The 16,725-nt window shown below is 45.7% G+C and overlaps 1 protein-coding gene across 2 annotated transcripts in view; it reads right to left on the reverse strand.

Moving 5' to 3' along the window:
* NLK (nemo like kinase) overlaps positions 1–7,955 on the reverse strand; it is a 194,852-nt gene extending 186,897 nt beyond the window's left edge. The window contains exon 1 of one of the 2 annotated variants that reach the window (XR_013223721.1): positions 6,660–7,951. Coding sequence is in view for 1 of the 2 variants with exons in the window: in XM_077294422.1 (XP_077150537.1) it covers positions 6,660–7,138 (479 nt within the window). In the remaining variant the exon portion in view is untranslated. Of the gene's footprint in view, positions 1–6,659 lie in introns of both variants that reach the window. The other variant, XM_077294422.1, reaches the window with a different exon arrangement.
* Between the last annotated feature and the right edge of the window lie 8,770 nt (positions 7,956–16,725).

The following is a 16,725-nucleotide window of genomic DNA, read 5'->3' on the forward strand; positions in this document are numbered from 1 at the left end:
GGATGCCGCGCGTGCGCAGATGGAGATCGCGGCGGCCATTTTCCTGAAGCCGCGGCCAGCAGAGCGCCGCTTCTGCGCACGCGCGGCCAAAGGAAGATGGCCGCGCCCACCGACCACCAATGGAATAACGGACATCGCTGCTGTTTTCACCCCCCCGTGAAGGATTGGGGACGTTGGACATGCGCACACCACTACGCCACCAACGGAAAACTACGCAATATCTGGGGGAAGAAGCCACGCCCATCCGACCTGACCAGCCTGATTGACAGGCGAAAATGACTACTTTGGTAACGTATTTCGGCAGCATAGGTGGGGAATCGGGGTCCACAAACTACACTATTGTAATGCACAGCTCAGGCCCTATTTAACAGTATTTTTATCTCATACCGAAAAAAACGGGGTGATAGGTTCCCTTTAACTAGAAAGAACAATTAAAATCACAGTTAAAGATTAAATGACCCTTTAACAGAAATCCTATAAAATGAGCCTCTAACTACTTTCACAAATACATATTCAATTTATCTGGTGGGTCAAAAAACTAGAGATCTGTGGGATATAAAGTCCCATGGATTCCAGTACCACCTTTATGCTGATGACACTCAGCTCTGCCTCTCTGGCCCAGACGTCACCTCTCTGCTGTCAAGAATCCCGGAGTGCCTATCAGCCATATCCTCCTTATTCTCCTCTCGCTTCCTCAAACTTAATGTGGACAAATCTGAACTCATCATCTTTCCTCCATCTCATAGATCTTCCTTACCCATCTCTCGCAATTAACGACCTCACGCTTTCCGCCATACCGGAAGTCCGCTGCATCGGAGTAACCCTTGACTCTTCCCTGTCCTTTATACCGCACATCCAAGCTCTTTCCACCTCCTGTCGTCTCCAGCTAAAAATATCTTCAGAATCCGTCCTTTCCTCAACCGTCAATCTACTTAAAATGCTTATGCATGCCCTCATCATCTCCCGCCTTGACTACTGCAACATCCTTTTCTGTGGCCTCCCTGCTAACACCCTTGCACCTCTCCAGTCCATCCTTAACTCTGCTGCCCGACTAATTCATCTCTCTCCTCGCTACTCCTCCGCTTGCCCCCTCTGCAAATCTCTTCACTGGCTCCCATTCCCCCATTGTATCCAGTTCAAATTACTAACACTGACCTACAAAGCCATCAATAACCTGTCTCCTCCATATATCTCTGAACTAATCTCCTGATATCTTCCCTCACATAATCTCCGGTCCTCCCAAGACCTCCTTCTCTCCTCCACACTTATCCGCTCCTCATCCAACCACCTCCAAGACTTCTCCCGAATATCCCCCATCCTCTGGAATTCTTTGCCCCAACACGTCCGACTATCAGCCACATTCGGATCCTTCAGACGGAACCTGAAAACCCACCTCTTCAGGAAAGCCTACAGCCTGCACTGACCCCGCTGCCTCCTCACCACTACTGAAGCTACAGCCTCACCAACACCGGAGCTCCTGCAACCCTCAACCTATTGTCTTCTTTCTCACCATCCTGTAGAATGTAAGCCTGCAAGGGCAGGGTCCTCGCCCCTCTGCATCAGTCTGTCATTGTTAGTTTGCTTACTGTAAAGGCTGAGTCACACATAACGATATCGTTAACGATATCGTTGCAACTTCACGCTTTTGGTGACGTAAGCAACGATCCTGCTAACGATCTCGTTATGTGTGACAGCGACCAACGATCAGGCCCCTGCTGGGAGATTGTTGGTCGATGGGAATGATCAGGACCTTTTTTTGGTCGCTGATCACCAGCTGTCATCGCTGGATCGGCGTGTGTGACGCCGATCCAGCGATGTGTTCACTTGTAACCAGGGTAAACATCGGGTTACTAAGTGCAGGGCCAAGCTTAGTAACCCGATATTTACCCTGGTTACCATTGTAAAAGTTAAAAATAAAAAACAGTACATACTCACATTCTGATGTCTGTCACGTCCCCCGGCGTCCACAGGGTTGGCTGTGTCAGCGCTGGCCGTAAAGCAGAGCACAGCGGTGACGTCACCACTGTGCTCTGCTTTATGGCCGGCGCTGACACATTCAGTGCAGGGAAGCTCTCGGCAGCAGTACGTGCATTACCAGCGCTCCTGCCGAAAGCAGTTTTAACCCTGTGGACGCCGGGGGACGTGACACACATCAGAATGTGAGTATGGACTGTTTTTTTTTTTTTTTTTTTACTTTTACAATGGTAACCAGGGTAAATATCGGGTTACTAAGCGCGGCCCTGCACTTAAGTGATCTGTAATTTGTATGTAACCCCTTCTCATGTACAGCACTATGCAATCAATGGTGCTATATAAATAAATAATAATATTATAGTGAGCGTGGGGGCAGAATCAGCTCGTACTTTACTGGACTTACAAGCATCGGCAATGCTTCTTTGACCAGACATCTGCCGATGGTGGAGATTTGGGCTCGCCACTACATACATTAGATTGTAAGCAGATACACAATAAAATCCTCTTCATATGGACACCTTTTTTATAAGCGCAAGTAAGTGACAAAGATTATACAATAACAATGTCACTTTCAAAGGAAAGTCAAGAAAAGCTGAGAAATCACACAGCTGAAACACAGTCTGGAACAGGTTACCAATCCAGATCTCTGAGACTCATCTGAACCACAACGAGAGCCAAACGGAGGAGACATGAAACACAGGCATTTTCATAGAAGTAGTCAGGCTGCCAAAATGACTCAGAAAATTACAAAATGTCAAACAGACGTCCAAAGGGTTGCAGGTGTATAACAAGGCACAGCAGAGGATTCATGGGTGAAAAGCAACAGATACCGAACAGTTACATCAATGCTGGTCTAAAAATGTAAATCACGTGAGGATGGTAAAGCAATGTGTCTCTCAGATCACCAATTATATAATGTATGTAACAATCACTGCAAAAATGTGACAACCATGGGGCAGGTGGGCACTTACAAGGGGATCGGACACCAAATTTCAGAATACAAGCTGCATACAGGTAAGGCTATATGCACACGTTGCGGATTTTGCTGCGGATCTGCAGCTGCGGGTCAGCAGCAGTTTTCCATGAGTTTACAGTACCATGTAAACCTATGGAAAACAGAAACCGCTGTACCCATGCTGCGGAAAAAAACACACGGAAACGCTGCGGTTTACATTCCCCAGCGTGTCAATTCTTTGTGCGGATTCCGCAGCGTTTTACACCTGCTCCACTATAGGAATCCGCAGGTGTAAAACCGCAGGTGGAGCCGCACAAAATCCGTACAAAATCTGCAGTAAATCCGCAGATAAAACGCAGTGCCTTTTACCTGCGGATTTCTCATATCTGCTGCGGAAAAATCTGCAGACCTCAAGAATACGTGTGCCCATAGCCAAATAGGCACCTTACACCTGATGTACTTACTTTGAAAATCCATGTCAGAACAGCTGAATAATTTAGATACCAAGAGGAAGAGTCCAGCTACAAATAGACACAAATGCTTATTTTAAATATCTGGATTTTATAGCCATTTTGACATGGAATTTCAAAGTAAGTATACCAGTCTCATCTGGTCTGAGATCTATTTAATAACAAATACCATTTTATTTTGAAATCTGGTGACAGACCTGCTTTATAACAGCTAATATAATACAGTCTGTTACATTTTGCACATTACTTCATGGTGTTTATAAGTCCTTGTCAGCTCTCCTGACATGTCTGTTTTAGTAATCACTAGCAATTGCCGTAATACTGAAAAATTGTTGTTTTTTTTTTGTTTTGTTTTTTTACAGAACTCTTTTGTGCAGTCCCTCCATTATTCCTCTTGGAAATGTCTGAATAAATTGACAGTCATTACCCACAAGGGGAGTCTCTCTGTGCAATCAATCCCTTCTCAATCTGCGAAGGGACATAGCCCTGTGACAAGGAGCATAACTGGATCAACTCTGGTAGTTCCACACAAATTTCCAGGAGGAATAACAGAGCAACCACATAACAGGGGCAATGGAGTGATCTGATAAAACAGACATGTCCGGAGAGGTGACAAGTCCTAGAAGCCAGTCCGTGTGATCAATACTGACCCGACCACAATGAGCAACCCAGACTGAACAATCAAAATCCTGATCTGTTCTATTACCTTGTTGCATTGGAGCTGACATCAGTAAGTGGGGGGAGAGGAGATGATCTACGGGACCTCATCCAGTTGTGAGAACAATAATCCAGATAAAAAGGACATGTGCATCAGTTCTGGAGACCCTCGGTGGTACAAAGCAAGACTCGACTCCCCATCCACAATGAGGGTGCCACATTATGTCAAATGGAGAACAATGTCACTCGTTATTAATAGGCCATTAGCCCGGCTGCCTCCGTCACATCACAAGTTCTTATAAGTACGAGGCTTCTACTCTACATGTGAGATCTACAAGTCCCAATATACAGCCCTAAAAGAGCACTACACCCAACATTTGAGCCGCCAATATCCCCACACATATGTATGGACACATTTCTGGAAATCCTCAGATAAAGCAGTGAACAGGAGACAGGGAGGTCCTAAATGGTCATGGGTGGGCTTTGACGGGAGATATGGTAGATCCAGTACAAGGTGCGAGGTCTCGGCTTACAGACGTCTCAGTTACACGTCAGCAGATGATTTATTCCTCCGGCAAGTGCAGCTGCAGATTTTGTGATGGACAATCCACAGCATAATACAAGAGCAGCAAAGCAGATGAGATATTAACAAATGTCACCCACTTGCTGCGTAGATTCTCCACATGGACATTGACCTGCGATGCGCAGCGTCACCATAGATTTCATCCATTTCAATTTAGAGGGGTGAAGACCGCATGTTACACATGAGGATTAGATTGCAGATTTGCTGACAGTAAATACCCCCTTGTGCCCTTAAAGTTTTTGGTGGATTAACAAAAATTTGGCTAAAGCCAATAAATGCTAAAGAACAAAATAACCATTACATATAAGAAGAATCTCCGGCACTCCAGCACCACTCCTCCGATGCACCCCGCCAGTCTCTGGCTGTCTACCCATGCGACCGCTGCAGCCACTTACTGGATTTGTGCTATCCACCTCAACATCACTGATTGGCAGCAGTGGTCACATGAGTAGTTGGCAGGGAGAACCGGCGCTGGTTTCATGGTTGGCTTATCTTATGGCATTTATTACGTTTGGGCAAATTTCTGTTTCTCTGGAAAACTCACTTATTATACACCTCCACATAACGGTCAGCCTCTCCCCAAACTGAAATGGCTGATAACACAGAACAATACCTCACCTTTAAACAAACATCTACATGTAGAAGAAAACACTTTAGAGTATTTTTTCTTGCTTAAGAAGGCAAAAACTGTAAACACAGATGTGATTGAAATACAGAATGTGAACAGCGTGACACAGGGGTGGGGGGGATAATTACGTCTTGCCAAAATAATACCAGCCTGTAATAATAAATCTGTTTCAGCATGGATGTGAGAACCTTCAAAATTTAATAACTGCAATTACCCACAAAAAGAAAAATATATGTCATCCAGATACAAAGAAACAGAACAGGGCACCATGTCTCCAAAGAGGAGCGGCTGCTTAAGAATGATCGTCAAGAGAACAGAGGAAAACCGGGACACAAGTGACAACATGGCCAGGACAAGTCACCCATGAACAGTCAGGACACAAACCCATCAGAGCACGGTCCATACACGGTCATTATGTTATCACATTTTTATCATGTTCACCCTAAAAGCTTCCAATAACACGGAGCATCTGCCAAGGAGAGAAATAAAGCTGGCAGCAGATGAGAGACTACGGTGATCAAACGAGAGATGCCGATCACCTCATATCCAGCCAATTATTACGGGACACTCATCGGGAATAAAAGTTTTACTGATGGTCGGCCATGAAAGTGACAAGCAACCGGCAGAAAGTTATAGATGGTAAATCACTGAGGACCATCGGGAATCATGGCTATTGTCTGCAATGTTCTGCCACAAAACCCCTAAAATAAAATATTGGAGAGTTCTTCAGTTTCATCCTTTACTTTCATCTAAAATTTAGAAAAAACCTTCAGAAGCTGAAACCCAAGTCATCCAGCATTTATAGGAACACTAAACCTAACAATGAAAGCCACAGTAGATACTCTTACCCTCACAGGTTGTAAAGCTGTAGGCTTGTCTGCTTACACCTGAAACAGTCTTGTATGAGCCCTGGTTAGAGGGATTGTTCCGGGATGCTCATTTTTAACATCGGATGTGGACAGACATCACAAAATATATGCAAGAAGCTGGCACGGACAACATCTCTCCACTCCTGATGTTTGATTGTGGAGTAACTTCCGCGCAGTAACCCTTTACTCTGTTGCCAACTGTCCCATTTCCAAATGGAGAGCAGCTGACGGACTGGGCCTAGAAAAGGGGCGGACAGAGGGTGACAAGTCTGAACTCGTGATACAAGATTTCTATATATTTGTCAAAAGACAAAATAGGAAAGAAAAGGAGGAAACCAAGAGAGAAATTGCTGCCATTTTTTTTAAAGACTTTTTTCTTCATTTCTTACATTTAGTGTTCCTTCAAGCTTAGATTTTGCAATGTTAATATATTCTAACGCACTATCGAGCTTTAGATTACCGACATTGGCCGGCGGAGCCCTGCAAGGGCTGACAAAGTTTGAAGAGAGTTTGCATCACTTACCAAACTACACCGAAAGCTCCGTAGCCAATGGGTCGATCGGGTTCAATATCCAGTTGTTGAGCGTGATGAGCGTGCTGATGATGATGAGCCTTCACTGCCGCTGCCTGTACCTGGGCAGGTGCCACCGCCGCTGCTGGTCCAGGGGCTTGTCCCGGAGCAGGAGATGGGAAGTACGGCTGAGCCTGGCCAGGGTTAAGCATGGCAGCTGCTGCTGCTGCGGCCGCAGCTGCTGCAGCAGCGGAGGATGAAGAGGAAGCAGAGGAAGAAGCCACATGTTGCTGCACAGGATGCACAGCAGCAGCCGACCCTGGGTGCAGATGATGCTGGGGATGAAGATGATGGTGATGATGTAAGTGAGGAGGGGGCAAGTGGGCCAGGTGGTGGTGGTGATGGTGGTGGTGGCCCCCAGCCGCTGCTGACGTACCCCCATTGTACGCCGCCATCATTTTTGCATTGGCTGGGGTACTACAAAGAGACATTCACAGAAATGCCCTTGGATGGTTCTTGCTGACAGCTGGACCCGTCACTGGGCCATACAGACGAGATCACCAGGACTGTGACAACCAAGAAAGATATTTCATCCTAGACCAAACCGGCACCTGTCACCGCAACCGAAGTCACCCACAAGGACCCCGCGATCAACTCGTAGCGGGCACCCACCCCCCACCCCCCCAAAGACTGCGGCTCCTCAATAAATACTAAAACTCCATAGTTCTCCTGTTACTTGGGGTGCACGGACGTCTCCCTCCAGCCTGCGGCTACCAGGAGCACCAAACTACAGCAATTAGGAAGTAAATGACAGGCCGGCCCTTCCATCCCACATCCTCCTGTAGCCTGGCAGAGGGACCCGAGTGTGTGCAGCCCACCCCCTGGTGCACACATATAGGTGCCAGCTGCTACACCCGCACCATGGAGCGGCACAGGGCAGCAGGCGCGGACCGCTGCTCAGGCCACAGCCGCCCCGACTACAGGCAGGTAAGACCGGGGCAAGGTGAGCGCCGCGGGAGGGGCTGGGGCAGCACACACAAATGGAGGCTACACCGGCCACACCATCCCTGTCAGTCACACACAGACGGTTCCCGGATGCTCTTCTCCCAGGATGGCGCCAATATCGCCACACAGGCGTAGGACAACGACGACCGGCACCGAGGTCGCGGCGAGAACAATCCACAGGGCTGTGTAATCCGCCACAGTCCGACCAGTCACAGCAAGCACAGACTGCTAGACGCGGGCAGCCCCAGCAGCAGCCACCTGACGCCGCGTCTGACTGGCAGCGACGGCAACCAATCACAGCAGCCGATTCATTGACGGCCAACCAATGCATAGGGGAAGTCGGTGCAAAGTGGGCGGGACCGCTGTGGAAGCGAAAGAAAGGAGGAGATAAGAAATGAACCAATAGGACAGGAGATGAGGGCTGATTCCTTGTGACGGATGGGAAGAGTAGCCAATAAACTATTAGATTCGGCAGACGTGGACACGCCCTCAATGACCCGTGTGGAAGAGGTAACGCGTTTAACCCTTTCGTGCTCCGAGGTGACTGCCAGGACACTGCAGCTCGTACCGGCTACAGCGGAGAGGAGACCCGTGACACAGGAGAAGTCGCACTGTCTGAACACTGCGCTATCTTATCTGCGTGCTGGGCGGATCATGGCTGCAGGATGTTGTTCGCTGTTATCAGCCCAGGGTGGGCGGAGGACTGTGGGAGTTCTCTGCCCCGCGGGTCACTTTATCTGCCCTATCTCCAGCTGCAGGTTCAGTAATGCAGGCGGGAGGTCACACATGAGACGGCAGCAATGGCTGACAGACGGCAGCAATGGCTGACAGACAGCAGAGGTAGCAGAGCCGGGGTCGCTCTACTTCATCCCCACCAGGATTTGTTTTGTTTTTCATCTTCACATGATGAAATCAGAACTTTGTATTTTTCAGCCAGAACCGAGAGTCTCATGCACACGTCGCCTATTTGCTGCAGATGTCACTCATGCTAAAATGGAGAAACAAATGTTACAAAACTGCAGATTTTGCTCAGCGTCTTTTCCTGCCAAGAGATAATGGTGCAGAGATGTCAGCTGCAAATACTGTGCATATACCCCTGGCCACTAAATAGGACGTGGAACCTTTATCAACTGTGGCAAATCGTAAATGGAAAAATAGCAAATCCACCACTGGCAGTATAGGCCTGCAGATTAAAGTAAGTTTTATCTGTCATCTATATACACACACCATATATACACTGCTGAAAAAAATAAAGGGAACACTTAAACAACAGAATATAACTCCAAGTAAATCAAACTTCTGTGAAATCAAACTGTCCACTTAGGAAGCAGCACTGTTTGACAATCAATTACACCTGCTGTTGTGCAAATGGAATAGACAACAGATGGAAATTATTGGCAATTATCAAGACACACTCAATAAAGGAGTGGTTCTGCAGGTGGGGACCACAGACCACATCTCAGTACCAATGCTTTCTGGCTGATGTTTTGGTCACTTTTGAATGTTGGTTGTGCTTTCACTCTCGTGGCAGCATGAGACGAACAACCCACACAAGTGGCTCAGGTAGTGCAGCTCATCCAGGATGGCACATCAATGCGAGCTGTGGCAAGAAGGTTTACTGTGTCTGTCCGAGTAGTGTCCAGAGGCTGGAGGCGCTACCAGGAGACAGGCCAGTACACCAGGAGACGTGCAGGGGGCCATAGGAGGGCAACAACCCAGTAGCAGGACGGCTACCTCAGCCGTTGTGCAAGGAGGAACAGGAGGAGCTTTGCCAGAGCCCTGCAAAATGACCTCCAGCAGGCCACAAATGTGCATGTGTCTGCACAAACGGTTAGAAACCGACTCCATGAGGATGGTCTGAGTGCCCGATGTCCACAGATGGGGGTTGTGCTCACAGCCCAACACTGTGCAGGACGATTGGTATTTACCACAGAACACCAGGATTGGCAAATTCGCCACTGGCGCCCTGTGCTCTTCACAGATGAAAGCAGGTTCACACTGAGCACGTGACAGACATGACAGAGTCTGGAGATGCCGTGGAGAGTGATCTGCTGCCTGCGACATCCTTCAGCATGACTGGTTTGGCAGTGGGTCAGTAATGGTGTGGGGTGGCATTTCTTTGGAGGGCCGCACAGCCCTCCATGTGCTCGCCAGAGGTAGCCTGATTGCCATTAGGTACCGAGATGAGACCCTCAGACCCCTTGTGAGAACATATGCTGGTGCGGTTGGCCCTGGGTTCCTCCTAATGAAGGACAATTCCAGACCTCATGTGGCTGGAGTGTGTCAGCAGTTCCTGCAAGATGAAGGCATTGAAGCTATGGACTGGCCCGCCGGTTCCCCAGACCTGAATCCGATTGAACACATCTGGGACATCATGTCTCGCACCATCCACCAATGTCACATTGCACCACAGACTGTCGAGGAGTTGGTGGATGCTTTAGTCCAGGCCAGGGAGGAGATCCTTCAGGAGACCATCTGCCGCCTCCTCAGGAGCATGCCCAGGCATTGTAGGGAGGTCATACAGGCACGTGGAAGCCACACACACTACTGAACATCATTTCCTTGTCTTGAGACATTTCCACTGAAGTTGGATCAGCCTGCAATTTGATTTTCCACTTTGATTTTGAGCATCATTCCAAATCCAGACCTCCGTGGGATATTAGTTTTGATTTGCATTGATCATTTTTAGGTTTTATTGTTCTCAACACATTCCACTATGTAATGAATAAAGATTTACAACTGGAATATTTCATTCAGTGATATCTAGGATGTGGGATTTTAGTGTTCCCTTTATTTTTTGAGCAGTGTATATATCTGTCATCTATACACACACCTCATATATATATCTGTCATCTATACACCTCATATATATATATATATCTGTCATCTATACACACACACACTATATATATATATATATATATATATATATATATCTGTCATCTATACACCTCATATATATATATCTGTAATCTATACACACACCTTATATATATATATATGTTCTGGTGCTATACTGTATATACCTAACTTATTTTTAGAACTGTGTGTGACATTGTCTTTTGCATAATAAAGCACTTGTTGTGAAACAGCTTTTTGTTACATTTTTTTTACTTTATTTTTCACAAATTAGGGAATAAATAATTTGTTTCCCTGTTACTGGGGCTGGTATTTTAGACCAAGTTCCAGTGTCGATTCAGTCTCTTGTCTAAATAGAGCTCCCAGAGTTTCTTAGGATCCAGCAGCCCATTCCCTTCCTACACTCAGCGATCACATGACCACTGGGTGCTGAGGAGGAGGCACTATCAGTACATCTTAAGCTATATGTGCAACTCTTGTTCAGCACTGTGAATACAGTGACCAGTAAGGCAGAAATGGTAATAAACCATCTCTTCCATTTCTGTGGGGAGTCCTTATGTGTCACTTTATATGGTAATAACTCTGGAACGCATCAACAAATCCCAGTGATTTTGAGAATGTTTTTTCATGACACATACTTTATGATAATGGTACATTTAGGTTGATATGTTTTCTATTTATGTGTTAAAAAAAATCAGAAATTTAACAAAAATGTAAAATAAATTGCAATTTTCAAACTTTGAATGATTATCCCATTAATTCAGATAGTCATACCACAGCAAAACATTAATAAATAACATTTCCCTTGTGTGCTTTACATCACCATTTGTAAAATGTCATTTTGTTTTGTTAGCATTTTAGGAGGTTTACAAATGTAGCAGTCATTTTTCATTTTTTCAAGGAAATTTACAAAATTACTGTTTTTTAGGGGCCTATCCATGTTTAAATTGACTTTAGGAGTCCTATATTTTGGAATACCCCCAAAACTGATACCATTTTAAAAACGACACCTTCTGACATACTGAAAACCGCTGTCAGGTAGTTTATTAACCGTTCAGGTGCTTTTCAGGAATTAATACAAAGCGGCATGATAGGAATGAAAAAGTTGATTTTTACCACCTACAGTAAATGTCGCTGACTTTTTTACAGGTCTCTGTAGCCGGTAGGCTGTAAGGCCACTATTTGGTCATGAACTGCCATGACAAACATCAGGACCACACAATCATGATCTCAGGGTGCTGATGGGGATAAAGAGGGAGAAGCCCCCATACTCTTTTAAACATTTATATAATATAGTCTTTATTGACAGCAGCATCTAAGGGGTTAAACAGATATGAACGGTCACGACACTGATCATGGCTGATGCAGCAAGTTGTCAGCTATAGTGTACAGCCGACGGCTGCTGGATGGTCACCTGTATGGGGATGCTATTCTCTCATATCTCAGGTCAGTTAAAAGACGTATTGGCGGTCATTAAGGGGTTAAAGCATCGCTGCAGAGTAGAACACAGGCCACTAAGGCTACTTTCACACTAGTCCGTCGGTATGGGCCGTCGCAAACCGTCGGCCCGACGTATCAATGGACAGTGTGTGTTAGTAGCACAACGGGGCAGCGGATGCAGTTTTTCAACACATCCACTGCCCATTGTAATGTCCGGGGAGGAGGGGGCGGAGTTCCGGCCACGCATGCGCGGTCGGAAATGGTGGACACGACGCACAAAAAAAGTTACATGTAACTTTTTTCGTGCCAACAGTCCGCCAAAACACGACGCATCCGTCGCACGACGGATGCGATGTGTGGCAATGCGTCGCTAATGCAAGTCTATGGAGAAAAAACGCATCCTGCGGGCAACTTTGCAGGATGCGTTTTTTCTCCAAAACGATGCATTGCGACGTACAGCAAGTGACGCTAGTGTGAAAGTAGCCTAAGATGTCATTGTCAACTCTTATAGTCTATGGACCATCCAGAAGTAGACAGTGTGTGTAAAAATGTCATTTCTCTTGTTCCACCAGAGCCTTAAAGGTATACTAAGACGACCGACATGGGGCCCATTGTTGATAACCACTTAGATGCTACGGTCAGCATTAATTGTGCCATCTCAGGCCATGTTCACGTGTTCAGTATTTGGTCAGTACTTTACCTCAGTATTTGCACACATTCAGTATTTGGTCAGTATTTTACCTCAGCATTTGCCAAAACCAGGAGTGGGTGATAAATACAGAAGTGGTGCACATGTTTCTATTATACATTTCCTCTGATTGTTCCACTCCTGATTTTATCTTACAAATGCTGAGGTAAAATACTGACCAAATACTGAATGTGTGAACATGGCCTAAGGAATGAAATGGCCCGGTCAGAGATGGGTTGCAGTTTAATGCAAGTGAATGGAGTTTCACTGCGGCATGAAAAGTCGCAAAAATGTGGAAGTAGTTGGATATTTTGTGTGACTTGCTTGTCGCAGTCCTTGATGGTCGCAGTGCCCCCCCCCCCCCATTCACCTACATTACAGTGCGAAGTAGAAGCGCTGTACAACACAAACATTCATTCCGCACTGAAGTTCACACTAAAGTGGATGGCCAGCATGAGAGGAAGCCACATCCATGAACCCTCCCGTCTGCTTACTGTCACCCACATGGAGAATAACTGGGAGCCACAAACTAATAACATCTAGAAATGACAGCCATAGCAAAACAGAGGTGAGGAGGAGTGCCCCCTGCTGGGGAGTCCTAACATTACCAGGGTGTCTGCAGTGAAAGGTTCATTCATCACCGCTGTCATGTTTTGTGGCTTTCTCAACAGGCGAAGGCGCCCCTGTGACACCCACCTACACAGAGCGCTGTGAGCAGTCTGAAATGTCATATTCAAGGGAAGCCATAAATCAAGCAACATTAGTGCACTCATACATCACTTACATGAGCAGGAACACAACCCAGTGACATAGATTACTGGTGATTAAGACATTGTCTGGACCTCATGGTATCTCTCAGCTTTGTGGGCGCAGGAGACAGAACTATGTAGCTGCCATCTGATCATAATACATAACTATATACACAAGTGGTCAAAATTGTTGGTACCCCTCGTTTAATGACAGAAAAACCCACAATGGTCACAGAAATAACTTGAATCTGACAAAAGTAATAATAAAAGATCTATGAAAATGAACAAATGAATATCAGACATTGCTTTTCAGCCATGCTTCCACAGAATTTTTTTTAAATAAAACTCATGAAATAGGCCTGGACAGAAATGATGGGACCCCTGATAATAATGTGACAAAAGGGACATGTTAAATCAAGGTGTGTCTACTAACTAGCATCACAGGTGTCTACAATCTTGGAATCAGTGAGTAGGCCTGTATATAGGGCTACAGATACTCACTGTGCTGTTTGGTGACATGGTGTGTATCACACTCAACATGGACCAGAGGAAGCGAAGGAAAGAGTTGTCTTAGGAGATTAGAAAGAAAATTATAGACAAACATGTTAAAGGTAAAAGTTATAAGACCATCTCCAAGCAGCTTGATGTTCCTGTGACTACAGTTGCACATATTCAGAAATTTAACATCAGTGGGACTGTAGCAACCTCCCTGAACGTGGCCGCAGGAGGAAAATTGATGACAAATCAAAGAGACGGATAATACTAATGATAACCAAAAGAGCCCAGAAAAACTTCTAAACAGATTAAAGGTGAACTTCAAGCTCAAGGAACATCAGTGTCAGATCACACCATCCATCGTTGTATGAGCCAAAGTGGACTTCAAGGGAGACGACCAAGGAGGACACCATTGTTGAAAAAAAAATCATAAAAAAGCCAAACTGGAATTTGCCAAACTACATGTTAACAAGACACAACGCTTCTGGGAGAATGGCCTATGGACAGATGGGACAAAAATTGAACTTTTTGGCAAGGCACATCAGCTCTATGTTCACAGACAGAAAAATGAAGCATACTGTATCAAGAAAAGAACACTGTCCCTATTGTGAAACATGGAGGAGGCTCTGTTATGTTCTGGGGCTGCTTTGCTGCATCTGGCATAGGGTGTCTAGAATCTGTGCAGGATACAATGAAATCTCAAGACTATCAAGGGATTCTAGAGAGAAATGTGTTGCCCAGTGTCAGAAAGCTTGGTCTCGGTCACAGGTCATGGGTCTTTCAACAGGATAATGACCCAAAACACACAGCTAAAAACACCCAAGAATGGATAAGAGGAAAACATTGGACTATTCTGAAGTGGCCTTCTATGAGCCCTGACCTAAATCCTATTGTGCATGTTTGGAAAGAGGTGAAACATGCCGTCTGGAAAAGGCAACCTTCACACACGAGACAATCGGAGCAGTTTGCTTTTGAGGAGTGGGCCAAAATACCTGTCGAGGTGCAGTCTCATTGACAGTTACAGGAATCATTTAATTGCAGTAATTGCCTCAAAAGGTTGTGCAACAAAATATTAAGTTAAGGGTACCATCATTTCTGTCCAGGCCTATTTCATGAGTTTTATTTATTTTTTTAATTCTGTGGAAGCATGGTTGAAAAGCAATGTCTGTCTTTCATTTGTTCATTTTCATACTGTAGATTTTTTATTTATTATTACTTTTGTCAGATATTGCTCCTGGGATCTGTTGTAGCCATTCTTCCAACTTACTGGTCACTGCTCCAAGTGCTGCTATCACCACTGGAATCACTGTTGCCTTCGCCTTGCACATCTTCTCCAGTTCTCCTTTAAGGCCCGGGTATTTCTCCAGCTTCTCATATTCCTTCTTTCTGATGCTGTCACTTGGCACTCCCACATCTATCATTGCTGTCTTCTGATCCTTGTCTACTATCACAATGTCTGTAACACCAAAAACTGAAATATAATTAAACCAAGTCACTACAAGGAGAGAACCCAAATGATTGCCTAAATTGAGAATTTATTATTACAATTAAAATGGTCACAGGACAAAATTACAAAAAATACCCTGAAGGGAATCCACATAGAAAACAACCAAACAATCCGGTTACAAATCTACCCAATAGCCCTAGGTCAGGCACAAAACAGTCTGGTAGAATAAGAATGGAGTACATAAATAATCCATTTGTTATGATAATGTCACGGGGGAACTAGGTGAGCGAGAGCTAATTACCCGGGCCCCTGCAATTTCCCTCAGACTAGGGAAATCCTGACTGACCCTCTACCTGGAGTTTACACTGATGGTGTGCATGTCCAGGCCTCGAACCTCACCCTGTCTCCGGTTTCAACCCTAGGCTGAAACCTCTGCCCACCACCCAGTGAAGAGGTAATACACCAATACCCACAGTTAGCACAGACAAGGATAAAGGAAAATATACACCACGCCGCAGTCACTCAGGAATACACTATAAATGTGCAGGGCAAAATAAATACAAATATAGGAAGGAGTAAATAAGACAAAGGAAAATACACCACCAGCAACGAATCTCCAACTACCAGCTCTCCACTCCAGACCGAGATAACAACGCACAAGACAGAAGCTATAATCGGCGACGCCCAATGATCAGGAGAACTATTTAAAGGCAATGGGCATGGCCCAGCTTCCAATCCAAGGATTAGGTAAATTAACCCCGGAACAGCTAGATAAAATCTAGCCGACGCCAATGAGCAAATAGTGGTCAAAAGCGGAATTACCGCTGTCTGTCGAACGACCTGGTCTGAACAGCGTCCGACATGACAGATAAGCTCTGTTAGGAGATTTATCATGCAAGAATCCTCATTATTATGCACCAAAGACGGAATCCCTTATATCAATATATCATCTTTAGAAGTCCCCAATAACCTGCAAATAAGTATATCAAGCCCGGTTTGTAAAAAGACATATTACCTGAACACTAAGAGTGTAAAAGAGACTGCTGGGTGATTAGGATAGCGGTGATCCGAAGGTTCCCTGCGCCCCAACGCGCGTTTCGCCCGTAGCTTGTTCTGGGGGCGTGTCTTGTATGGAATAACTAGGGGTATTTAAAAGGGACGAGGGCCAATCAAGATATTCCTAATGGCCGCATCTTCTACCATTGATCATAGTGCACCTTGGGACATAACGGCGCATGCGGACATCATACCTCCATCCGTAGTAAATCGAACTTCCGGACTGGCGCTCCCTGGTCCGCACGCTGGAACGCATATGGATCCAGGGATGTAGCGCCTTCGGAAGTACACGGGGTGGTGACGTCACACGCATGCGCAACGTCCACAAGGAGTACAGCG

The sequence above is a fragment of the Ranitomeya variabilis genome, chromosome 3, assembly GCF_051348905.1.
Source record: "Ranitomeya variabilis isolate aRanVar5 chromosome 3, aRanVar5.hap1, whole genome shotgun sequence".
NCBI lineage: Eukaryota > Metazoa > Chordata > Amphibia > Anura > Dendrobatidae > Ranitomeya > Ranitomeya variabilis.